We start from the raw sequence: 27,940 nt of genomic DNA on the forward strand, positions 1-27,940 counted from the left end.
ACACCATCTATGGTTGAACCAATGCTGGACTGCTACATGGTGTTCTACTGACACCATCTATGGTAAAACCAATGCTGGACTGCTACATGGAGTTCTACTGATACCAACTATGGTAAACTGATGCTGGACTGCTAATGTTCTACTGATACCATCTATGGTAAAACAGATGCTGGACTGCTACATGGTGTTCTACTGAAACCATCTGTGTTAAAACTGATGCTGGGCTGCTACATGGTGTTCTTCTGATGCCCTTCATGGCAAAACTGATGCTGGACTGCTACATGGTGTTCTACTGATACCATCTATGGTTAAACTGATGCTGGACTGCTACATGGTGTTCTACTGATACCATCTGTGGTAAAACTGATGATGGACTGCTACATGGTGTTCTACTGACACCATCTATGGTTAAACTGATGTTGGACTGCTACATGGTGTTCTATTGATACCATCTATGGTTAAACTGATGCTGGACTGCTACATGGTGTTCTACTGATACCATCTGTGGTAAAACTGATGATGGACTGCTACATGGTGTTCTACTGACACCATCTATGGTAAAACAGATGCCGGACTGCTACATGGTGTTCTACTGAAACCATCTGTGTTAAAACTGATGCTGGACTGCTACATGGTGTTCTTCTGATGCCCTTCATGGCAAAACTGATGCAAGACTGCTACATGGTGTTCTACTGATACCATCTATGGTTAAACTGATGCTGGACTGCTACATGGTGTTCTACTGATACACCATCTATGGTTAAGCTGATGCTGGACTGCTACATGGTGTTCTACTGACACCATCTAAGATAAAACTGATACTGGACTGCTACATGGTGTTCTATTGATACCATCTATGGTTAAACTGATGCTGAACTGCTACATGGTGTTCCGCTGTTACCATCTATGGTTAACATGATGCTGGACTGCTACATGGTGTTCTACTGATACCATCTATGGTAAAACCAATGCTGGACTGCTACATGGTGTTCTACTGATACCATCTATTGTAAACTGATACTGGACTGCTACATGGTGTTCTACTGATACCATCTATGGTAAACTGATGCTGGACTGCTACATGGTGTTTTAATGATACCATCTATGGTTAAACTGATGCTGGACTGCTACATGGTGTTTTCCTGTACCATCTATGGTTAAACTGATGCTGGACCTACATGGTGTTCTACTGATACCATCTATGGTAAAACTGATGCTGGACCTACATAGTGCTCTACTGATACCCTCTATGGTAAACTGATGCTGGACTGCTACATGGTGTTCTACTGATATCATCTATGGTAAACTGATGTTGGACTGCTACATGGTGTTCTACTGATACCATCTATGGTAAAACTGATGCTGGACCTACATGGTTATTCTACTGATACCATCTATGGTAAAATGATGCTGGACTGCTACATGGTGTTCTACTGATACCATATGTGGTAAAACTGATGCTGGACTGCTACATGGTGTTCTACTGATACCATCTGTAGTAAAACTGATGATGGACTATTTATGGGATCTGTATTTGTTGTCTAATTAAAGCATTTGACTCCACTAACCATGAGCTAATTTTCTGCAAAGTAAAGGATAACGATCAAGCTGAAGCCCCCCCCCCCCAAAAAAAATTATTTTAGTTTGACTTGAATACAGGCCTTTTCCATCTTTACCATGTTTAAACTCCTCTGCAGACTGCTTGTTTTACTCATCTAGAACCAAACTTGTATTACAACTGGCCTAAGCTTAAAAGACTGTGTTAAATTATACAAAATCTGAAACTCACATGCCTGTCATTAATGACTGATATCTGCAACAATTTGTGAGAAGCCACAAATTGTACAAGTAACAGAACAAAATACTTCTCAATTTCTTTGTTCTCAAGAATTCCACTGCATCCCACTGCACCTGTCATGCTTTTCTATCTCTTAGCTCACAAATCAGACACAAATGCAGCAATCAGGAACAGATTTTTAACTCTTTCTCTTATATACTCAGAAAGATGCATTATCAAAGTTTTTCTGAAAGCCACAAAGTCTGAAACTCATGTCTGACATTGCGACTATAATTCACAACAATTTGCCAAAAAGTCAGCTATTGATCTGAAACAATTGTTTGTATTAGAGGGTTAAACTTTGTTATTTGAAGATGTACATAGTTTTGTGTGTTTGTTTTAAGTTAACAGGTTCCAGGAGTGTGTTTGTGTTTTTTTGTTTGAGGATGCCTTGTATGCCAGACAAAGGTCAGCTCTTAGCAGTCTGTAGGATACTGAGTATAGTGACAGGGCTTTGAGTTGGTCCATGTAGGACATGTTGGTTAGGCTTTGTATCCTTTTATTATGATAAGGTATCTCTGTGGGCATTCCAGTTCTTGCATGTACTTGGACAGAGACATGCCAAAGGGGACATTATAGTTAATCACTGATCTAATGAGGGCTGAGTAAAGGGGGACAATGACATCCCTAGATATAGACACAAAACCTTTGTTTATAAGCTGTGCAATACAGAAGGACTTTCTTACAACAATAGACACATGTTGGTTTAAAGTTAGGTCAATTGCCACACAAGTTCTCAAAGCCCAAATAGCTGGGTCAACCCTTAAGGAAGTATTATCAGTGTGGTAGTTCCCTGGGGTAGATGACTTCCCAAAGGATTCAGTAATGTATTTTTTGGCATTTAGCTTCAGACCATGATTTTGACGCCAATTATTTATTTGAGAGAACCCTTCCTGCAGGATGAACAAGTCATATGTGGATTCAATTTCTGCTCCTATTTATTTATTTATTTTACATTTGTTTACCGGGAAAGTCCAACTGGACAAGTCCATTTTCAGCAGAGGCCTGGGGAGAAAAGCTCCATGAACATACATAGTATACAGGCTCGGTCCTGGGACCCCTACTGTTTGGCATATACTTCTCAGAAGTACAGGCAAACACAGGAGGACTATGGCTAACCAAGTTCACCGATGACTGCAAACTGGGAGCCATAACTGACTCTCCGGCTGACATGGACATTTTCCAAAAGGGCCTTACTGAGATGTACACCTGGTGTCAAAGTTATGGTCTCAAGCTAAATGCCAAAAAATGCATAGTCATCCCATTTGGGAAAAACAAAACACCCATGAATTACCACATAGGTGGCAGCCCCCTTAATACAGAAGAGGTAATAAGAGATCTGGGGACCCATGTACACAGTAATCTCTCCTTTGACAATCATATTGCCAAAGTAGTTAGGAAATCCTTCTATGTAGCCCATCTAATTACTAAAGGGTTTGCATCAAGAAATAAGGAGGTTATAATGCCCCTCTACTCATCACTCATCAGACCCATCATAGAGTACAATGCCCCGTTTGGGATGTACCTCACAAGACAATTCCAACAGCCCGAAAGACCACAAAAGTACCTCATCAAGAGGATTACCGGTCTCAAACACATGTTCTATGCAGCCCGACTGGAAAAACTCCAGCTGTACTCAGTGGCATATCGCTTACTCAGAGGTGATCTCTGCCTGACTTGCAAAGCCATGTCCAACTCAGAATTGATGGACATGCTCCACCTAAAGAAATCCAAGTCACTGTGAGCCACTCGCTCTAGTGAGCTAAACCTCACCACAACAATAAATAGAACATGCTGGAGGGATAGATTCCTGTCACAGAGACTCCCCATGCTTTGGAACAAAATTCCTAACTACATTAGGCTGAGCCCCCTCACTAACACTCTTCAAGAGAAACCTTGACGAGTGGATGGGTAACAGAAAATACACCCCTGGGATCACTTCATTGGCTCTTCTTGACAGAGGCTCAGTTAATTAATCAATGGGGCAGCGAAAGCTGACACACTCTGGCTAGGCTTATAAATGCCCTCGGGCAGACAGCTTAGTATCTACCTATGAACAAAGCATTTCTGAAAAAAATAAAACCATACTGACAAAATTATTAAGAGATTAAAAGAAATTAATAATCAAATGGTTGCAATTAGAAGGGTCCACAAAAAATGCAAAAATACAGATTGTACATATAGCTCTATATACAGTATTTACAAGGTTGGACAAAATATACAAGTTCGGATAAAAAGATATGCTATGGATGCTGGTTTGATGTCTGCTCCTAGCTTGCAGTCATCTGTAAACTTAGTCAGTCAGAGCCCCATGGTATTGGCTTTTACTTCAGAAAAGGGCAGGTCCCAGCACAGAATCTGTAGGGTCTCCACTCATGACTGGTCTCTTTGTGGAGTTCATGTCCCCTAGTGGGAGCGGCGCGCAAACGGTGTGCGCTGGGATAAACCTTAATTGGCTAGTGACACACATGTTCAGCTAAGCACAGCTAGTGGCAATCAAGTGGGTGACAGGGGTTTATTTAGCTTTTATACTATGCTAGAGTGGAGAATTTTGTCAAAAGCTTTGGTCAGGTCAAGGTATGCAGTGTGTACCATTTTACCTTCATCCATTGCTTTGGTGACCTTTTCAAAAAATCCACCAGGTTGAGTTTGCATGACCTGCCCTTGAGGAATCCAAACTGAGTTGGGTCCAGTGTTTGGAGGTTCCCTATGTCCTGATTGACTCATTTCATGAAAAGTCTTTCTGTGGTTTTGTATATGATGCTGGTCAGACGTATGGGCCTGTAATTGTTTGGGTCTGTGGAAAGACCTCCTTTATGTAGGGGAATAACTGTAGCTGTTTTCCATTCACTTGGTACAAAACCACTACAGAGGCTGAGAAAGAACAATGTTGTTAAGGGTGTGACTAAATCTTGTTTCATGCTATTTAAGATACAGCCAGTGTCAATATCAGGCTGTATTTTTAGGTTTTGATAGCACTTTTAGGACTTGGTCTTGTGTGAGAGCTGCAGATGAGCCAATGTCATGTATATCTTGAGGGGACAGACAGAGGACAAAGGGGTAAAGTTAGAGCTACATTTATCGGCCGTAGGTTCACTATATCTTCAGTCTCAGTGTAGGTAACATCATTCACAAGCAACTCAGCACATTGTGCTTTTGAGATTACAAACATAACTAAAAATGGCTTGTGATTGTCTTTGACTTGGTAACTACTATGTCCATAATAGCTAAAAGAATGGCAAAGATGTAACCAAAATTGACAGATATGGATCAGTATGGTTTTGTGGAGGGCAGACAAACATTTGACAACATTAACAGAACAATGAAGATCCAGAGGGAAGTAGAATGTAAGGAAATATCACTGCTGTTGGCGGGTCTTGATGCAGAGAAAGCATTTGACAGAGTAAGCTGGGGTTTTATGAGTAGCACAATGGGATCTTTTACATTCCCTGGTATAGTAATAAGGTTAATTGTGAGGATATATGAGAGACTGTAGACAAAAATGAAAGTGGGAGAGTTCCTCACTGATAAGCTGTGCCTGAACAGAGGAACCAGGCAGGGGTGTCCTGTTTTCCCTTTATTTGCATTATATTTAGAGCCATTGGCAAGAAAAATAAGGGACTCAGCAATTCAAGCATGTAATTGGTATGTTAAACAGGAAAAGTTGGATTTATTTGCAGACAATATTATTTTGTACCTGATAAAACCAGAAAAGGACATCTCAGTGTTCCGGAACATTTTGAGACACTTTCAAGTCTTTCCGGGATATAAGACTGATGAATAAAAAACAAAAAACAAAATCTACAGCTGTAAACTATATACCCACACATGAATTGGTTCATCAATATACCCATATTTATAGAGACATGATAAAATTAAGTATTTAGGAGTGTGGATTAAAAAGTATTCTGTTATGGCAGCTACAGATATATGTGAGAAGAGACTAAGCAAATGATAATACAAAAACCGAGAAACTGGAAGCTCTTGTTTTTGGATATTCAAGATACAAGCAGTGGAAATATTTTAGTTCCTTTAGTTTTATATGAAGGTCAGGCATATTTTTATCAATCAGACAAGAAGTTGTGGACAGTAATTAATAAAGAAATGAAAGAGTTTATATGGGAGGGGAAAACAGCAACAGTCAAGTGGGGTATGTTGATCCTTCTACTAGAACAAGGTGGGTTTAGGATTACCTGATTTGAAGGGATAATTTGGAGCTATACAGTTAAGGCTGATATAAATAGCACAAGCAGAAAACTATAATTCCAAGTGGAAGGGGATGACAATAAAGCGGGGGGGGGGGGGGACTTCAAGAAATAAGGATAAAGTGGGAGTTTGGATGCAGATCCTTAAGGAAAATAACATTTATACATAACACTACATTTGTAAAACAGCAGAAAGTATTCTAAGAACTAAGTCAATAGCAGAATGAAGAAAGAAGATTTTGATGACAGGAATAACTGCAATTAGGGATACACATAATAGGCAAGAGGGGGAAGGAATTTACAAGGAAAACTGGCAAATGAACCAGCAAATAACTACAGAGAAAATGAAAGAGAATGGGGAGAGGCTAAGAAGACATTTGAACTGCGGGCTAGAGAATGCTTTCCCTATCAGGGATTGAAGTCAGGATATAAACAAACAGGAAGGCATAGGGGAATCCTATGTGAAAGATCTGCTCTGGTAGAGGTTTTAGTTGAATTTAGGACAGAAGCTGTTATAAAAAGGGATAATTAGTAGGACATATAAAATACTGCACAACTACTGGAATCAATCAGAGGAGGTTAGAAAGGATTGTGAAGAGAGACTCAATAAGCAATTCACAAGGAAACAATGGGAGAACATATGTATAAGCTCCCAAATATGCAACAAAGTCTAGAAGATTTAGGATTTTTACTTGGAATTGTTTGCATAGGTATTTTTATACTACAAGCAGACTCCAAAGAAGTCTAAGGTAGATGGCAAATGTTGAAGGTGTGATAGGGAAGGAACAGACAACTGGGAACATACGTTTTGGGAGTGTAATGAGATGGCAGACTTTTAAAACTCCCTACACAGTACCATGTAAGAAATATTGGATGAGTACATGAGTGTAAGGATTTTTTTTTTAATTGGGATATGGGATCTGAATTGCCTAGACATAGCAAGGCATTGTTAAGTTTAATTCTGGTGGCTGCCAAAAAAGCAGTTACTAGAAAATGGAAATCAAAATCTAAACCAACTGCATTTGAAGTATTGAATATTGTTAACAGAGATGAAAGAACTGGAAGTTGGATATTTAGAAAAGGGTAGGAGCAGGTTACCTTGACAAAATGGAAATTGTGGGAACAATACATGCAGGATAACATCTTAGAGGAGTAAGGTTTAAGGAAAGGCAGAAATTGAAAATATGTCATGTTGGATTGATGATAATTATACACAAGAAGGTATGTGATGTAAATTATTTGCCACTGGGAATATGGTGTTATGCTTTTTTTATATAACTGTATGCTTACCTATGACTTAAATGATAAAGTACAGTTTTGTACCTACCATAAATGTAGATGTCCGAACTGGATAGCATCTGCAGTCATAACAAATGGGTTGTCCTGTCGTCAGGCAGCCCTTCGGTCGGCCGGATTCCAAAGTCCGGGTCCGGCTTCGGCTGATGTCGCACTCCACCCGACGTCATCTCTGCTGGTCTTCGGGTATAAAGGCATCAGCCGACGCCATTTTCCTCAGTGTTTCTTGCCCCAGATGCCAATTGCCCTCTTGGAAAGCTAAAATTTTGGATAAATGCCAATGTTCCCAAAATAGTAGAAGGCAAACACAAAAAATAAACATGCATGTACATATATACAAACAAATACACCATAAGAGACTCCCCCCCCCCCCAGCTAGCTATTAGGAGGGTAAATACCCTAGGAGTACCGCAGAGGGGAAGGAGGGAGGGTAATCCTGACTGCAGATGCTATCCAGTTCGGACATCTACATTTATGGTAGGTACAAAACTGTACTATGTCCTTCATGGATGCATCTGCAGTCATAACAAATGGGTAGAATACCATAGCCAAACTAGGGGAGGAGGAATAATAATTATGGTGTAGTCAGGATCCCTTGCAGTACAGCAGTGGCAAACCCTGCTCGGGATCTAGAATATAGAGGTAAATTATAATGCTTGGCAAATGTATGCACGGAGGTCCAAGTAGCCGCCTCAATAATGTCCTTGGTAGCCCCTCCTCTTAAGAAAGCTGTGGTAGTGGCTGTAGCCCTTGTTGAATGAGGTCTTATGTTCTGTGGAATTGGTTTTCCATGGTAGGAGTAACAGAATCTTATGCAATTTCCTATCCATTTGGAGATTGTCTGTTTGGAAATTGCTTTTCCTTCCCTTCCTGTTGCATAGGCTACAAAGAGCTGGTCAGTTTTTCTGTTACCTTTGGTTCTGTCCAGGTAGTAGCGTAACTGTCTGTGTACATCCAAGGTATGCATTATTCTTTCACCTCTGTTTTGTGGGTTGGGAAAGAAGGTAGGTAGGTGGATTGCCTGGTTTAAAGACACTCTGGATACCACCTTAGGCATAAATGTAGGATTAGTTCTCATGGACACCCTATCTTGATGGAAGATTAGGAAGGGTTGCACTGCCATTAAGGCCTGTAGTTCTGAAACCCTCCTTGCTGAAGTAATAGCCAGTAGGAAAGCAGTTTTCCATGACAGGTGTTGTAGATCTGCTGTTGCTGCTGGTTCAAACGGAGGGAGTGTCAACTTTTCTAGTACAAAATTCAAGTCCCATGCTGGTAATGGTGGTTTCCTAGGAGGTTTTACATTCTTGATCCCTCTGAGAAACTGCCTGAGTAGAGGATGTGAAAAGACAGGAGGATCAAAGCTGTATTCTGCTGAAATAGCTGATGCATGTATCTTGATGGAGGAATAGGACAGGCCTGTATGTAGAAGCTCTGCCAAGTACTCCAGAATGTTAGCAATATCTATGTTCGACACATCTTTTCCTCTTTCAGTACTCCAAATGACGAACCTTTTCCATTTTCCTGCATAGTTCCTTCTTGTTGAAGGTCTGCGGGCTTCAAGGATAATGTCTTTAACCCTTTGTGAAAGGTCTGGGTTAGTTACTGCTATGTGATGTTCCAGGCAGTTAGTTGCAAGGTTTTTAGGTTTGGATGTATGATGTTGTAGTTGTTCTGAGTTAACATCAGAGGCATCAGGGGAATTGACCACATTTTCTCCCGAGACATGCTCCTCAGCAATGGATACCAGTGTTGTCTTGGCCAGTTTGGAGCTATCAGAATTATCCTTGGGCGTTCCTCTTTGATTTTCAGTAGAACCTTGTGCATCAAGGGAAGAGGTGGGAATGCATATGCTGTCAGGCCTTTCCAGCTGAAGGATAGAGAGTCCACCTTCCATGCAAGTGGGTGGAATGTCCTTGTGCAGAATTTTTTGAGCTGGTGATTTTGTGGGGAAGCGAATAGGTCTATTTGTGGCATTCCCCATTTCTTTGTGATGGCCTTGAAGATGTCTGGGTGTAGCATCCATTCGTGAGCATCCGAGGTGGTTCTGCTTAAAAAGTCTGCTAGGGTGTTTTCTTTTCCCGGTACAAATATTGTCTGTAACTGGATGTTGTAGCTGAGAGCCAGATTCCAAAGGTCCAAAGTCATTCTGCATAGGGGGTAAGAATGAGTGCTTCCCTGTTTGTTGATGTACCACATGACTGTGGTGTTGTCTGTCCTTATCATCAAATGGCCTTCTTTGAGGAATGGTCTGAATTTTAGGATTGCCAGTTTTACTGCCAGCATTTCTTTTTGGTTTAGGTGCAGGTGCAGCTGGTCCTGGGTCCACAGTCCTTGTACACATTTGTCCAGCATGTGTGCCCCCCATCCTAGGTCTAAGGCATCCGTTGTGATGGTTTGGGTTGCTCGATAGTTGTGGAAAGGTAAGCCTGGGTTTGACTGGCATGCCCGAGCCCACCATAGGAACTCCTGTTTTAAGCATGGGATTAGTGGTATTTCTGTTTCTAAGCTGTGCCTGTGTTGAGACCATAAATTCTTTAGGTACCACTGTAACTTTCTCATATGCAGTCTGGCATGTGGGACCAAGATTATGCATGATGCCATGAAGCCCAAGGCCTGCAGAACTTTTCTTGCTGTTAGTTTGTTCTGCTTTGTTAATGCCAAGAAGTAAAGAGGGAGTTCTTTTTGTTTTTCTGCAGTTAGGAATGCCATCTGTTTTACTGTGTCCAATTCCGCGCCCAAGAAAGTTCTTGTCTGAGATGGTATCAGTCTTGACTTTTGAAAGTTGACTGTGTATCCCAGGGCTTGTAGCAAGTAAATGACCCTTTGTAAATCTGTTGTCAGCTTTCTTTTGTTGTCCGCTTGTAACAGGCAGTCGTCCAGGTATGGATAAATTTGGATTCCCTGTACTCTGCAGTGAGCGATTACTGATGCCAGGCATTTTGTGAATACTCTGGGCGCAGTAGATAAGCCAAAGGGCAATGCTGAGAATTGATAATGCTCTGATCCTGCAAGAAATCTGAGGTATCTTCTGCAATTTGGTCGAATAGGGACGTGCAGGTAGGCCTCCTTGAGATCTAGAGTTACCAGCCAACACTCCTTGCCCAGCATGGGAAGAAGTTGCTGTAGGGTCAGCATTTTGAATTTTGGGACAATGATGTATGTGTTTAAGATGGACAGGTCGAGAATCGGTCTCCAGTTTTTTTCTTTTCTTGGTACTAGGAAGAGTCTGGAGTAGAATCCTTTGCCCTGTTCTGTTATTGGTACCCTTTCCACAGCTCTCATTTTTATTAATTCTGCTGTCTGGTGCAGGGCTTCTATTTTCTGATTTGGGGGCAGGTTTGGCATTCCTCTCTTTACTGGTAAAGTGTGGAAGTGGAACCGGTAGCCTTGGTCTATGGTTTGCAAAATCCACTTGTCTTTTGTAATATAGTGCCAATTGTTCAAGAATAAGGCTAACTTTCCGCCTAATGGTGCTGCTATTTGCTCCCTGGTAGGCGGAGTCAGAGCCAAGTCACTGTGATTGTCCTGTTGTAGTGGCAGTGGTTGCGTCTGTGCCTCGGTTATTGCCTTGCCACTGTCATCCTCTGCAGGCACCTCCTCTGGATTGGTTTCTGCCCCTAGAGTGTCTGTTCCTGCCCCTTTGGGATCTTGTGGAGTCAGGAAAGGACCAATTTTTGGCAGGCCAGTTCCTGCTAAACCTTGGGGGCTGAACCTGTAGGAAATCTTTAACTGTTTGTACAGATTTTGCCTTCTCTTCCATTTTCTTCATTACCTGCTGGGCAGGTTCCCCAAATAGACTGGCCTTATCCATAGGAGCATCCAATAGCTTAGCTTTAACATGATCCGGCAAGACCTGTTCTTTCAACCATGCATGCCTTCTTATCACTGTGCCAGTCATGGCTGATCTAAATGAAGCCTCCAGTGCATCATAGCCACATTTTAAAGAATGGTTACTAACCTGCTGGATGTTATTCACCATTTCTAATACATATTTCTTATCTAAAGAGTCATCAGAGGACAGCTTTTTAATTAAGTGATCAAGCATAAACTCTTGGTATTGGATCATGTGAAATTGACAGTTTAAAGCTCTAGCTGAGAGAGTAGCAGAGGTGTAGACTTTTTTCCCCCATCTCTCTAAGGACCTGGATTCCCTTTCAGAGGGGATAGGGTTTTTTGCTGTGGTCGAGGCCACTGCCTTAGGCCCCTGGGAAATAGTTTCGGGGTCTGCAAGTGGGGCCTTGTATAGGTGGTGATGAGTGTCTGGCACCCTGTAAAATCTATCTGGTTTGGCAGGGGCTGGAGGTAAAGAGTCAGGTGCAGTGCAGACATCATTAAATGCATCGTCCACAACAGACAGGACAGGAGGAATAGCTAAGGGCCTATGTTGTGGTAAGTGCAGAAAAGTCCTAAGCCTTTTTTCTTGAATCTGAGAAATCTTGGCCCTGCCATTTGAATTGTTCTCTCATGGCATGTAAGGTTTCCCCAAAGGAGAATTCCTCTGGTGGAGAGGCAGCTGGAATGGATTCTTCAGCATCTGAATCTTCATAATTGAAAAAAGGAGCCTCTGGCTGATCTGTAATGTCTGAGTCATCCGCAGAATCATCAGAGGACACAGGCTCGGGGGGCTCTGCTCTAGGTCTCTTTTCTGGGGGCTGAGAGGCCCTGTCTGGGTGAGATTGGGATCCCCTAATTAAGGATATTAAATCTTCAGCCAGAGTAAGCATTTGTGAACTAGAAGTGGGCCTGAGTGAGGGTGGTTTAACAGGCACTGATTTAGCTGATTTGGCTGCTTTGGCCCTGGCAAAGGCCTTAATAGACATGGCTGCAGGAGGCCTAGCAGCACCACGTGCTGGAGTAGAGATATCCAAGGGGATGGTGTCTGATAGATCAGTAGGGACCACAATTGTAGGCAAAATTTCTGAGGCTGATTCAGCTAAGGTAGCAGGAACCTCAGTAGTAGTCGTGGATTCGGCTGAAGTTTGACCAGTTTTCTCGGTTTCGGCCGAAACCGAGACACTCGCGGCTTGCTTAACCGTGGTTTCAGCCGAAACCGCGGACCGCGAGTGTCGGTCTTTTTCTTTGCGTTTTTTAACAATTTGGGTAGTCGGAGGATCCGACGGCATAATGTACGCAAAATCTGAGCCGAAAAACTGTTCAGCAAACTCCGACCGACGCCTAAGCATTCGTCGGTTGAAGGAAGCACAGGCCGAACAGGCTGCTACGTCGTGGTCTGGGCCTAAGCAAGGCAAACAGTAAGAGTGGAAATCTTTATGAGGTATTTGTTTCCCACAAGTTAAACAGTTATTGACTTTTTCTGACATCGGCTGAGGCAAGAAAGAGTCCCCAACGGGGTACTTAGCTTTTTAGAAGTCTTCGAAGTAGTATTCGGTAGTAGTAATCTCTGGATCTGACCGACCGGCACTTGCAAACAGCTTCTGCTTCGGGCGCCACGTGGCAAGAAAGACTGAGGAAAATGGCGTCGGCTGATGCCTTTATACCCGAAGACCAGCAGAGATGACGTCGGGTGGAGTGCGACATCAGCCGAAGCCGGACCCGGACTTTGGAATCCGGCCGACCGAAGGGCTGCCTGACGACAGGACAACCCATTTGTTATGACTGCAGATGCATCCATGAAGGACATCTTAATAAACATGTTAAAATAATTTGCCTGAAGTCACAAATTTTGCAAGGAACAGTCCAAAAATAATTTTCAATTTACTTACTCAAGAATTGTGGATAGTTAATAACAATTTGGAGGTGGGAGACAAAGGCCACAAAAATGGACAAAATGGACAAATTTTAAATACTATTTTTATCTTTATGTTAATCAGGTAATCCACTGGAGAAAGTGACCCTTTTCATGGGTGACCCAGGATTACTATTTGAGTGACTTGTTCACCATAAAGCCATACTCAAATGGATGTGGGAAGAGTCACACCCTGTACTTTTTACAACAGGAAGAGTTTATTAACAGCTCAGAATCTTAAGCGCCAGACAATTCTAATTAACTTAAAAGGTTAAGACAACAGATGTTATATGGACACGTATTTTCCGAACAATAAGAACTGTGAAATCCTCAGTGATGGAAGCAAGAGCTGTCTCCTGTAGTTAAGGGATCAAGGTTTGATTCTTCATACCTTCGTACTACATGACTCTTTAGCCAAAAAATAACTAATACTAGGGTATTACACTCACACCCAGATTGGTCTTACCTTTTCAGCTGTCTGCACTCTCCCAATAATATGTTTCAAAACACCCACTTGCTTGAGGATTTTACACATGTGTGAACACCCTCTGTGCTTGCCCAGACAGTTTTCAAAGGCCTGGGGCACTCATGGAGGCACACAGTTTCATGGGAGTGGGGATGGGGTGAACAACATACCTCAGTCTGCCCCAGTCTACTGCCGCACCTTCATAGACTCATCTTGTCTGGTATCTGTCCTCTCCTGCATCATAGACTTTTACAGATATGGGATTTCCATTGTTTTTTATCATAAATTATCTGCAATCACTTTACAGGTACCCAGGCCAGTATCTCCTTTGAAACCAAGGGATTTTCTTGTCCTGCTGTCTTGTGTCACTATTTACCAGCACATCTGAGCCTGCTAACTGATCTGCACTCCTACAAGTTAGTCTTAGATCAGCAGGAAAAAGGAAAAGGCAGAGACCAGAAGTGTATCCCTCACTGGTAAGATCAGACCATAAACTAATCTCACTGGATATTCACATCCCGACCCCACCCCCTGCCCAGAAAACCACAGTGAAAAACTTCTCTAAAGCAAATTTCACACGCCTCAAAACCGAGGTGGAATCAATCCTTCAAAGCCCCCGGGCCTGTGGAAAATACGTCCCAGACCGCATAGTCCTTTATAAACGCATTCTATGAACACCTTCAGGAATGCATGGATCATGCAATCCCAAATAAAACCAAGACCCAATCCTCCAAAGGCAGATGTCCTGTCTGGTGGACCCCAGCCATAAACAAATTATACAATAGAAGGAGGAAGCTACTATATGATAGAGCAAAATCCCAAAAAGGGAAGGCATCTCTGATCAGTATTAGCAAAAATCTACGGGCACTCATAAAATCGTCTCAGGCCAGCTTCGAGAGAAAAATTACACAGGACACTAAGGATAATCACAAGGCTTTCTTTAGTTATGTTAGGAACCTGGGTGGGAATTCCCAGATATGCTCAGAATTAGTCCAAAATGACAAAAAATACACCGAACCCACAGACATTGCCAACATCCTAGCTGACAGGGTCAGCGCAAACTCCCCCCCCACCCACCAAAAGGGCAAATATCTATCCCAGCAGAGTGCTGCCCCTCTGATATCTCAGATGCTCAGGTAAGAGCCGCCCTCTCCAAAGCAAAAAACACAGCATCAATGGGACCAGACGGTGTCCCGGGCTGCGTCCTACATGAACTCCAAGAAGAGCTAAACTTAAACATAAAACTACTGTTCAATCTCAGCCTTACTACAGGATATGTACCCAAAGAGTGGCGTACAGCAACAGTGGTCCCTCTCCACAAAGTTGGTGCCTCAACGGATCCTGGAAACTATCGCCCCATAAGCCTGACTAGCTTGGTCTGCAAAGCTATGGAAAGGATCATCATGGACCTCATAAATAAAGATATTGGGGTCCTACAGACACTGGATCCTACCCAGTTCGGCTTTGTTAAGGGCAGATCCTGCCTCTAAAACCTGGTCGATTTCTTTGAAACAGTCACCAAGGCCATTGACAAGGAGAAGGTGGTCCACACAGCCTACCTGGACCTCGCAAAAGCCTTCAATACAATACCCCACTCGGGCATTATAGATAAGCTCACCAGCTTAAATATAAACCCCTATGTCACTAGATGGGTTGCAAACTGGCTCAAGGACAGAACCCACATGGTTGGAATTGCTAGAGCCATGTCAGACTCCAAACCAGTTACAAGTGGCGTCCCACAAGGCTCAGTCCTGGGACCTCTTTGTTCGGTATATATTTCTCGGAGGTACAGGCCAACACGGAAGGACTGTGGCTGACCAAGTTCGCAGATGACTGCAAACTGGGCACCATAATCGACTCTCCAGCCGACACAAGCATCCTCCAAAAGGGCCTCATAGAAACAGACAACTGGTGCCAGAGCAATGGCCTCAAGCTAAACGCCAAAAAGTGTATAGTCATCCCCTTTGGCAAAAACAAAGTGCCCACAAATTACCACATAGGTGGTAATCCATTAAGTACAGAAGAAGTAATTAGGGACCTGGGGACCCAAGTTGATAGCAATCTCTCATTTGATAACCACGTGGCTAAAGTGGTTAGAAAAACATTTTATATAGCCCACCTAATCATGAAGGGATTCACATCTAGATCAGGGGAGGTCATCGTGCCTCTTTACTCATCCCTCATCAGGCCCATAATTGAGTACAATGCCCCTTTTGGGATGTACCTTACCAGACACCTGCAGCAACTGGAAAGACCCCAAAAGTACCTCACCAAGAGGATCAAAGGGCTCAAACAGATGCCATATGCTGCCCGGTTAAAGAAACTCCAGCTCTACTCAGTGGCATACCGCCTGCTCAGAGGCGATCTGTGCCTGACGTATAAAGCCATGTCCAACCCGGAATTAATGGACATGCTGCACCTCAGAAAATCCGAATCCCATCGAGCTACGCGCTTGAAAGACTTGAACCTCAGCAGTGAAATAAATAGGACATGCTGGAGGGACAGATTCATAACCCAGAGGCTCCCTTCACTCTGGAATAAAATCCCAGTCCAGGTTAGGCAGAGTCCCTCATTGACTCTCTTCCAAAGGAATCTTGATGAGTGGATGGGAGATCGTAGGTGTGGATGGGAGATCATAGGTTTACCCCGGGTATCCCTTCTGTGTCACTGTTAGACAGAGGCACAGTATACTAACCTCGAAAAAGGGCATAGCAAAATTTATTTAAAATGGGCAGCGAAAGCCAAACACACTCTGGCTAGGCTTATAAATGCCCTAGGGCAGATAGCCTAGTATGAACCTATGAACTTGTCATGAGCTGTACTCTGAATTCCCGTTTTTTTTTCTTTCTGTTTCCTAAGCTACTGCTCACACTACACTATGTCAGGGCTGTCACTATTTGATTCACTACATTACATAATACTGTTGCAATATGCAGCACAAAAGAGAACATTACAGCACAGTATGTGTACGGAAACAGAAGTAAATATTGTGGTAAGAAATATCCAGGGAATTGTTATGGCTAGGCTTGTATAGGCCCTTGGGCTGATAGCCAGGTACCAACCTATGAATATTCTTTGCTTTCCTACTAATGACATCATGTTTAATCTGTGTGAAACCGTATATCTTTATTTATTTATTTAAATGTGTTTACTGCGGTAGTACACTGATCAAACAATGGCCAATTACAAGCTCAGCCCTTATATATCTAAGACAATACTGCATCTGCGCACTGAAATTGCAATTGAACATAACCTCTCTGCATGTTGGCTTTGTGCCTTAAGGACTGGGTTATGACTGAAAAATGTTAGCTGTGGATCCGTCCACCTAAATGACAAACAAAAAAGACATTTAGCATTACAGTGACTCTTATGTCAAAAAGTCTGTGATATCTTAACAGACATAACTTCAGATGAGGAATAATCTATAGACACAGATAAAGTCAAGCCTGAGAACTGCATACACATACATGGATTTTACACTATTGAGTATCAATGATAGTGTTCTCTCTCCATACATATATATATATATATATATATATATATATATATATATATATATAGATATGTGTATATATATATATATATATATATATATATATATATCTACACACACACACACACACACACACACACACACACACACACACACACACACACCATCACCTCCTCCATATTTACATGGAGTCAGGGTGGCATGTTACCTCTTGCCACTTCTCTTCACTCACAGCCACTCTACTGCCTTGTTCAACAGTCATGAGTACCTATCTGACATCCTCTCTCACGCAATCCATCTCTTGGCAGGACACTGCCTTGTTCAAGTCATGTATACTTATCTCACATCTTCTCTTATGCAATCCTTCTCTTCGCTGGGTGCCCTTGTCTGCTCTTGCCTTCTTCCTGTCTCTCCCAAATCTGCTTTACTAAACAATCCGTTTTCCTGCACATGTGAGTAAATCACCATAATCTGTTGTCTTGACCTTCTCTGCAACTGGGGTACACTATCATCTACTCTGATATCCTCAATTTTTGATTCTGTACCACACTATTCATCTCACTACCTATCTCAGGCACTTCATCTCTTATCCCCTCAAGCTTCCTCAGCTGCTCTGTCTTCATTGTCTAGGTTATAGTGCGACACAAAGGCAGTGGTTTTGCCACTGTTTTCTACTCACTACTTTTCAATTTCTTTGGTATTCTTCAATTATACACTATGCCTGACACTTTGTGCCAGGTGGCTGCATTGCCACTGACTCCAACTTTGACCTCCTCATTTAGACTTCCCTTCTCCTCAACCACCCCTTCCAGTCACTTCAAGTTGCTAACCTGCTCCACTGTTTCCCCTTCCATTCTGATTTCCCCCATTTGTTGCCATGACAACTGTCTTGTTTGTTCTCAGTTTCAACTCATGTACCCTCAGTTTTGCATTCTATTCTCCTATCATTTGCTGAAGTTAGTGCTTGGAATCAGCTTGAATTATTGCATCATCGTATATCAGCCTTGTTGATCTGTCCTCTCTGACCTGTTTGCTAATGTAATCTATCACCAGTAAGAATAGGAGTTGGGTTGGACATCAGCCGTGATGCACAACCACTCCCACTGAGACCCCCCGTGAGTCTGAACACTGTTTCTACTTTGTTTATAGTACATTCATCATCATCAACCCTCTTTTTCCCATTTTCTACATGAGGCTATGGTGTCCTGTCAACTGTCGCCATCTCTCTCTCTATTCAATGCCACTCTCCTGCCTTCTTCAAAACTCATGCCTGACTGTTGTAGGTCTTTCACACAATCCATCCACCTCTTTGCTGGATGTCATTGTTTCCTCTTGCCTTCTTCCTGTCTATCCTTAATCTTCTTCACTAGATTGTCTTCTGTTTTTTTTTTGTGCGTGTCCAAACCACCACAGTCTGTTCTCTTTCACTTTTGCAATTGGAGCTACTATGGCTTCTGCTCTTATGTCCTCATTTGTTTGTCTGTCCCATAGTATGCACCCTCTCACCTGTCTCAGGCAATTCATCTTCATCACCTCTAGCTTCCTCAACTGCTCTGCCTTTATTGCCCAGGTTTCCATACCATACAGTAGTCCTGGTTGTACCACTTTTTTGTACACCTTACTTTTCATCTTCTTTGGCATTCTTTTGTCATACACTAACCCTAACACTTTGTGCCAGTTGGCTGCAGCCCCTCTGATTCTAGCTTTGGCCTAGTCATTCAGACTTCCCTTTTCCTCAACCACCATCACAGATACTTGAAGCTGTTAATCTGTTCCACTGTTTTCCCTTCTATCGCAATTCTCAGCTTCTTCTGATTTTCCCAATTGCTGCTATTACAACTTATCTGTACTCAGTTTCATCCCATGTGCCTTTAGTTTTACATTTCATTCCCCTTCCCTTTGCTGAGGTTCTTGCTCAAATGCTCCCTGTAATGTTACATCGTCTGCATGCAGCAACTTTGTTGACATGTCCCCTCTGACTTGAATAGCAGTGGACAAAGAGCTAAACCCTGATGTTTTCCCAGTCCTAGTGGAAACCAGTCTGTGAGACCGAACACTGTCCGTACTTGAGTCATTGAGTCTTTGTACATAGCTTGCAGTAATTCTACCAATGTTTTGGGATTCACAACCACCACAGGACTGCCTAAATCACCTTTTTGGGACATTGTCATATACTTTCTCCAAGTCTAGGAATGCCCATTTGGACTCTTTTTCATCTTCAGCTTCCTTTCAATATTTCTCTCACTTCAAACATCGGGTCAGTTGTGCTGCATCCTGATCTGAATCTGACCTGCTCATCTCCCATATTGCTTTCTACTATTTTGCATACCTGTTTATCATTCACCCTCTCCAGAACTTTCATGCAATGTAACAGGAGTTTGATACCTCTGTACTGCTCATAGTTGTGACTATCCCCTTTATTATTGAACATTGGCACTAGTATGCTTATTCTCCAGTCATCTGGGCCATGCCTTTCTCTCCATACTGCTATGAGTATCCTTAGGAGCCATTTCTACTTTGTCTCACCCAGCATCATTATCACATCTGCTGTGACCTCATCTGAGCCTGCTGCTTTCCCTGCCTTATTTTTCTTAGTGCTTTTCTTACTTCTTCTAAGGTGGGCTCCTCTTCTTCTCTCATCATAGGCTGTTTCTGGGGCAGTACAGCTTCTATGTGATTTTCTTCATTCAGAAGCTGCTGGAAATACTCCTTCCATCTGTTTTTGATGTCTTGTGAATGGTGATCAGGTTGCTGCTGGTATCCCTTATGAAGGGTGTCTGACTATCTTCTTTATCTTTCCTTCTTTGCCTTGCAACCTGATATAGTTTCTTTGTGCCATCATAATTTCCAGAAGCTGGCAGAGTGCCTCTGATGCCTTGTACTATTACAACTCCTTTCTTAGTTTGTTAGCCAACCAGTATTCCTTGCTAGCCTGGTCCATCTTTTCTATCTTTATATTTTTCCTGTATGCCTTGTTTCTTTCTTTTGATGACTTTCTGGAATTCTGCATTTTACCATCAGCTTTCTTTATGTATCTTATTTCCATACCTAGCTCGGCCACATATCTGTTCTGTAGTCTTTACATACGTGGTTTTGAGGAGCTGCCATTCTTCTTCAACTCCAACTAATTCCTCTTCTTCTTGAGGTGCTAGTGCCCTGAGTAATTCCTTGAACTGTTGTGCTCTCTCTCCAGTCAAATTCCAGGTTTTCAGCCTGGTCTCTGTTGACCTTAGTGCCTTCTGTGACAATTCCTTGCAGTTGACTGTGGCAACCAGTGGCTTATGTTGTGGGCCAATGCTTTTAATGGGGATGACTTTGCAATTGCTGATTCTACCCCAATGCCCTTTCCTTACTAGGAGGGAGTCTACCCGAGTTGCATGTTGGCCACGCTTGTATGTAATCTTGTGATTGCATCTCTTTCTGAACCATGTGTTGGCTACTATCAAGACATTTGCAAGACAAAAGTCTAGAATCGCCTCTTCTTCTTTATTCCTGTTGCCCTACCCATGTGGATCCAGACAGCTCTCATATCTTGTTCTGTCTGTTATGATATGTGCAGTCAGGTCACTCATTATCAACACCAATTTCTGTTGCCCTGCTTTATCTAGTAGGTCCTGCAACTGCTGTCTAAATGCACACTTTCCCTCACTGTCACAACCCTGCTTTAGGGCACAGGCTGAGATTATGAATACTGCCCTATCATTACACTGGAGTCTGACTGCCAAGAGTCTGTCACTAATTTTGGTTTCATCCCTGACTCTCTTCTGAAGCTTCTCCCCCATTTCTACCCTGTCCTCGACCTGAGCAGTAGACTCTGGATCCCAAGCCAAGTGGTTTTGCTGTACTGCCCTTCCATCTTGTCTACTGAATACACTGGGTGCTTAGCCTCCCCTCACCATCATGTCATCCACTTCCAAGCTGCGTCCAGTCAGTGAACCTACATTGAGTATAGCAATTCTTAGTTCATTGTCTGCATTAATTTTACTACTGCTTCTGGGTCTTAAAACAATTGCAGGTCTTGTTAAATAAGCTTTCCTGGGGCTTTATCATACGCTTTCTCCATGTCTATAAAACCCCAGTTGGACTCTTTACTTATGTACAACTCCTTCTCCACTATCTGTTTTACTGCAACCATCAGGCCAGTCATGCTGTATCCTGATCTAAATCCAAACTGCTCATTTTTCATCTTACTTTCTGCTACTCTGCATACTTGTTTACTAATGACTCTCTCCTTCATTTTCATCCAGTGTGACAGGAGGTTGATACCTCTCTACTGCATGCAGCTGTGAGTAACCCTTTTGCTCTTGTACACAGACACTAGATTGCTTACTTTCCAGTCACCTGGGATACACTGCTCTCTGCATTTTGTGATAAGGTTCTTGAGGTGCCCTTTCTTTCCTAATGACTCAACAAATTGATCATACCTACAGTGACATCATCTGAGACTGCCACTTTCCTGACTTCATCTTCCTTAGTACATTCTGTAGTTCTTCCACGGTAGGTTCAGCTCCCTCTTTCACTGCAGGTGTACATATGGCAGTGCAGCTTGTGTAGGGTTCTCTTTATTTATAAGCTTTTAGAATTAGTCCTTCTACCTGCTCTTGATATCCACTGGACTGGTTCATAGGTAGGTACTAGGCTGTTGGCCCTAGGGTCTATATAAGCCTAGCCAAAAAGGTACCCTGGCTTTCGCCACCCAAGAAAATTATTTTCCTGTTCCAGAGCCACAGAAGTGATCCCCAGGGTGAATTTCCTATTTTCCATCCAATCATCAAGATTTTTCAGACTGTTGGGGTACAAGCCCTGGGCCAAAGATCACCAGTCCCACAAGGGAATAGAAGAAGTGGATTTGTGGCTTCCTACAGTCTAACTTTGTCAGTTTACATGGAGTGTGATCCCCAGGCTGCCAGGTGGGTCCTTCATTTGCCTATGAGCAAAGATCATCTTTGAAGATAAATAGGGGTAAACATTCCACATCTTGCATTATCAAGAGATGTCTCTCTTACAGAGAAGAAACTTCATCACCCCCCCTGAAAGATCAATGTAACATTTGGTCTGGAAAGACATGCCATGATCACACAACATGATGGCCTCCTTGAGTGCATTATTAGAGATAGGTGACTCTAGGGATGCCAGGCCCAGTGGCTATACTAGTACCACCATAACACACACACACACACACACACACACGTATTGTATCTGTATTTGAATTTAAGCCGGTGTTTGCAAACAAATGCATTCTGTTTGGAACGCATTACCAAAATTCTGCTTGGAAACAGGACAATTCTGAACAGATGAACCTGGGCTTCCCAGTTTAAAGCCTTGTATGATGCACCACAATTGCAAAACAAGCATCAAAAGGTACACATAAACCGAAACCCCCTGAGGATTCCTATCTGCATTCTTTCACTATTGGCCTGGCAATCCTATGAACTGTATCAAACGGCTAAGTGGTACCTGTGACAAGAAAGAACTCTAGCCATAAATCTCAACTGTCCAGATTTTTGCCTCAAATTTTTGTTCTGTTCCTCATAAAATCTGTGGTTTTCTCACAAATCACTGAGGACTGAAGCCACTAAATAATGACATATATTTCAGTTTCTGAAAATACATGCTAACACAAATCCTTTTATTCTAGCAACTTTCTAAGTTATAAGAACAATATTTAAAATCTCTCGCTCTTTTTTTGGGCCTTTATCTCTTCAACATTTTGGGCTTTGTCCAGATTTCTTGTTCTAAGAGGTTGACATGTATGACTCTAGCAGGCCTTACATCTGCATTTATACAGATATATGGAGACATCTTTTGGATGTGAGACTTAAGGTTAGCATAAGGAGCAGAAGCAGCTATGCACTGAAACTCTAGCTGGATGCTGGATACTGCCTGTGGCAGAGATCCCCAAAGCTAAGACTGCAGCAACGATTTACACAAAAAACATCCCTTGGTTTACACTGTACCTTGAAATCATGAAAATGTAAATGCATACTACAGCAAATCAAAGGTCATGACATCCAATCTTCTTATACTGTGCCAGTACAATATTTAGAATTTTTTATATGTTCATATGTGTGTGTTTGTCCATAGCAAAAAGCAAAATAGTATACCACGTTAGCGGCCATTTCTGGATGTACTCCCTATACTGTCATCCAGCTGCTCTTCCTTCTCATCCTATGAGAATAAACTAATAAACTACAGCTATCATACTTTATGTGGTCCAGAATACTTTTGATTATGCCTTACTTCTCCCTGGTCTGGGGATCATTTCTGTGTGCAATGTACATAATGCAGGGACTTGTGATCAGTATTTGCTTTCACACATTGAGCACCCTTTTGATGCAGAGTCCCCCTGAAAAACACCATCTCACATTGTCACATGCTCCTCTGAATGTTTTGTGTTAAACTATTTGTTGACTGAAATCAGCAGAACTAAGAAATGTGCAGTACACAACAACTGTCTTTATAAAAGATGTTAATCAGATGGCAAACAGTTATTGTTGGTTGTCCATTTTATTTTTTGATAAAGGTGTGATAATTACTGCACCCAGGCTAGCATTCTTTCACCCAGAGTACCACAGAATGAACACAGGTGTATGCACATTTGAAAGGCTTTGCAGTTGCTATATGTGCATTAATGAACAGAACACTAGAATGCTAAAACTCCTTGGGACCATAAGGTATGGTGGTATAAGCAAGTAACCTATACATATAAATTCTGCCATATACTGCATGGCAAAGCAAGCTAAAGAAAACAGGGAGCATATATCTATAGGTAGGAAGGACAGCAGCTGCACAAGAAAATTAACTGTAGCTCCTTACCTGAAGTTCACTGTGGTCTTCATTAGATGTAACAACTAAGTAAGAGACAATATGGTGTCGCTTTGGTAAGCCTCTGCTAAGTCCAGGAGGATATGCAGACTACACACACAAAACAAAACAAACAGAAAGGATATCTCATTTTAGATATTAGAACACAGCTGTATGTACTAAATACTAATAACACAAATCTAGAATGTAATTTTCTTTAAAATGAAGGAAGACTTAAATATCACATGCTTGTTTATATAGTCTTTTCTTACTGTTCTAAGGGATATAGACCCCAGGTAAGGTATTTTTCTTCTATACATTTTTGTAATGTATCTAACATTCTATTAGCTACCTGCAGATATGTTTTCAATCTAGCTGAATTGTATTAAAAATTTCTAACTACAGATTTCTTTTCCTTATTTGTTTAGATTCTTCTTGCTAGTCATTAAAAGCTGATCAACAAGAGGCAGGTACTTTATTTCATTTCTGTTTGAATTTCTTTTTAATATTTTCTAGAATTTTCTTATCAAAAATTCCATCCTCCAAGAAGTGCAATGCATTATCATTTTTACTGATCTCAGACCATTTTACCAAATAGTTAGAGTTGTCGCGACCATATTTATGAAAAATATGCCTGGGTGCAGTCCCAAACTCCATCACTTTTAATACACCTATATTGGTACCCACTGTATTCTCTAAATACAATAATATTATTTGCTCATGTACCAAAGTGGACAGATATGAGACTACGATTATAACCATGTACTCATGCTAACATGGAAGCCTCTCTGTTTCTTAATTATTTTTCTTTTTGATTAAAACTCGCGCAAATACATATTAAGGACACAATGTCCTTGCTACATTATGATTAAAACCCATTCTCATTCAATCAAAAACTTTATTTTGTTATTTCAGTGAGTAGCTGCCACTCTCATCCAGTTTTCCTGCTCTCATACACTTTAACCCATTGTCATACAATTGTATCTAATATAGAGATTGTCTGCTATGTACTGACACAATAGAAATTTGCTGGACAGAAAGCCTGTCACAAGAGGGCCCAGTGGCAACTTCTGCTACAGCAATTCACAAACAACCTGAAAGATCCAAGATTTCATGGCACTAAACTGATGAGGTACCAAAATAACTTTAAACAGCACAGTTAAACAGGAATAACAGTCTCATTTATTACAGAGAACATGTATGTAGGAGACAAGACGATCAAGGTCTTGTCCCCCTAACTACAAAAAAGCTTCTTTTTTATATTTTCAACTCAAACAAACTATATTGTAACTATTAAACCACAGTCACCGAGCAATTAAAAATGAACACCATAGCATTATTTTTGCTAGCTAAGGATCTCCTGACTCTCTGACTGTACCTTTCTATATTAGGCACAATTTCTAAATTCCATAATAGAACCTTCTACACTAGCTACGTCAGCACTTTTTTATATTGGCAGGAAATAACTCATCAAAAGCAGATTAAAACTATGAGGAATTCATCTTGAAATTAAACACACCGCAAAGTAAAATAAAATATTCAAGGCTCCTGAGAGCACCCCAGCACTAACAGGTTTCACCTCATATCATGCGTTCCGGCCCCAAAATCCGGACAACACCAAGAAAGGAGGGGGGGTGTCCATATTCATAAAGGACACCCACACCTCAAGGTTGGTGGCAACGCACGATGCATCGGAGACCATCCAGGTGCAATTAACCATAGGCAAGACTGCTCTGCAATTTGTAGCATGTTACAGGCCACCCTCTCAAACTCAGGAACCTCACATGGCCTTCCTGAAAACATTGGAGGATAAATGCATCTCCAAACACCATCATACTAGGTGACTTCAACTACCCTAATATAGACTGGGAACACTACTCAAGCCCGAACACTCTAACCCAAAGATTCCTGGAGTTCATAAACTCAAATGCCATGGAACAACTAGTCACCATCCCCACAAGAGGAGAAAACATACTTGATCTCATCATCACGAACATGGGATCAAAATGTTCAACACCGGAAGTATACCCTCACTGGTGAGATCAGGTCAAAAACTAATGTCGCTGGAGGTCCTCATACCGCCCCACCTGAAACAAAAAAGACCACAGTGAAAAACTTCTCAAAAGCCGATTTCACACTTCTAAAAACTAGTGTGGTCTCCTTTAAGGCCCCTGAGCCAGTGGTAAACATTACTCAAACCGCTGAATCACTTACAAATGCCTTCTACCAGCACCTACAGGACTGCATGGATCAGGCAATCCCAAACAAAACTAAGACTCTCTGTACCAAAGGCAAGCGTCCAGTCTGGTGGACCCCAGCCATAAGCAAGCTCTACAACAAAAGGAGGAAGCTACTACAAGATAGAGCAAAATCCTTGAAAGGTAAGACACCTTTGATCATTATAAGTAAAAACTAAGAGCTCTCATAAAATCATCCAAGGCAAATTTTGAGAGAAAAATCACCAAGGACTCTAAAGACAATCATAAGGCCTTCTTTAGCTATGTTAGAAACCTAGGAGGAAACTCCCAGATATGCTCAGAATTAGTTCAAAATGATGTGAAAATTACTGAACCTACACACATTGCTAACATACTGGCTGACAGGTTCAGTGCAAACTTCTCCCCTCCCCCAAAAGGAGAGATATCTATTCCAGAGGATTGTAGCCCCCAAACATCTCCAACGCCCAGGTGAGAACTGCCCTCACTAAGGCAAAAACACAGCATCCATGGGACCGGATGGTGTCCCCGGCTGTGTGCTTCATGAACTCAACGAGGAATTAAACCCACAGTTAGGACAGCTGTTTAATCTTAGCCTCACCTCAGGATACGTACCCAAGGAGTGGCGCACGGCGACTGTGGTCCCACTTCATAAGGGCGGTGCCTCCACAGACCCTGGAAATTACCGCCCCATTAGCTTGACAAGCCTTATCTGCAAAGCCATGGAGAGGATCATAATGGAACTCATAAATAAAGACATAGGGAACTTGCAGACTTTGGATCCAACCCAGTTTGGCTTTGTCAAAGGCAGATCCTGCCTCTTAAACTTGGTTGACTTTTTCGAGACAGTCACCAAGGCCATTGATGAGGGAAAGGCAGTCCATACAGCCTACCTCGACCAGGCAAAGGCGTACACAATACCCCACTCAGGTATCATCGAAAAACTCATCAGCTTGAATGTAAACCCATACATCACAAGATGGGTTGCAAACTGGCTAAGTGACAGAACCCACAGGGTCAGAGTTGCTGGAGCCATGTCAGACTCAAAGCCTGTCACAAGTGGTGTCCCACAGGGTTCAGTCCTGGGTCCACTCTTGTTCGGCATCTACTTTTCTGAAGTACAAGCAAACACAGGAGGGTTATGGCTGACAAAGTTTGCAGATGACTGCAAACTGGGCCATAGTCGAAAACACATCTGACACAGATATCCTCCAGAAGGGCCTCACAGAAATGGATAACTGGTGCCAGAGCCATGGCCTGAAGTTAAACGCCAAAAATGCATAGTCATACCCTTCGGGAAAAACAAGGTTACCCCTAGCTACCATATAGGTGGCAATCCACTGAGCACAGAAAAGTCATCAGGGATCTGGGGACCCAAGTTGACAGTAGCCTTTCATTTGACACTCATGTTGCTAAAGTAGTTAGGAAAACCTTCTATATCGCCCACCTGATCATGAAGGGATTCACATCTAGATCAAGGGAGGTCATCGTCCCCTGTACTCATCACTCATTAGACCTATGATTGAGTACAATGCCCGTTCGAATGTATCTGACCAGACACCTGATGCAGCTTGAAAGGCCCCAAAAGTTCCTCACCAAAAGGATAAAGGGTCTCAAAAATATGTCTTATGCTGCCCGACTGAAAGAACTCCAGCTCTATTCAGTCTCATACCGCTTGCTCAGAGGTGATCTGTGCCTGACATATAAGGCCATGTCAAACCCAGATTTGATGAATATGCTTCACCTCAAAAAATCTAGATCCCTCAGAACCACAAGGGCGGGAGACTTAAACCTTGACACGGTTATAAATAGAACGTGCTGGAGGGACAGATTCATCACCCAGAGACTCCCTATTCTGTGGAACAAAATCCCGGTAC

The 27,940-nt window shown here is 42.2% G+C and overlaps 1 protein-coding gene across 3 annotated transcripts in view; it reads right to left on the reverse strand.

The window, feature by feature from the left end:
* The window catches only part of NUDT17 (nudix hydrolase 17), a 203,969-nt gene that overhangs the window by 29,793 nt on the left and 146,236 nt on the right, over positions 1–27,940 (reverse strand). For 2 of the 3 annotated variants that reach the window (XM_044079723.1, XM_044079724.1), the window contains exon 6: positions 23,860–23,958. In XM_044079723.1, coding sequence (XP_043935658.1) covers positions 23,860–23,958 — 99 coding nt within the window. Of the gene's footprint in view, positions 1–16,809; positions 16,876–23,859; positions 23,959–27,940 lie in introns of those variants that run through there. The other variant, XM_044079725.1, reaches the window with a different exon arrangement.

This window comes from Protopterus annectens, chromosome 8.part0 (assembly GCF_019279795.1).
Source record: "Protopterus annectens isolate FY-2018-M chromosome 8.part0, PAN1.0, whole genome shotgun sequence".
Lineage (NCBI taxonomy): Eukaryota > Metazoa > Chordata > Ceratodontiformes > Protopteridae > Protopterus > Protopterus annectens.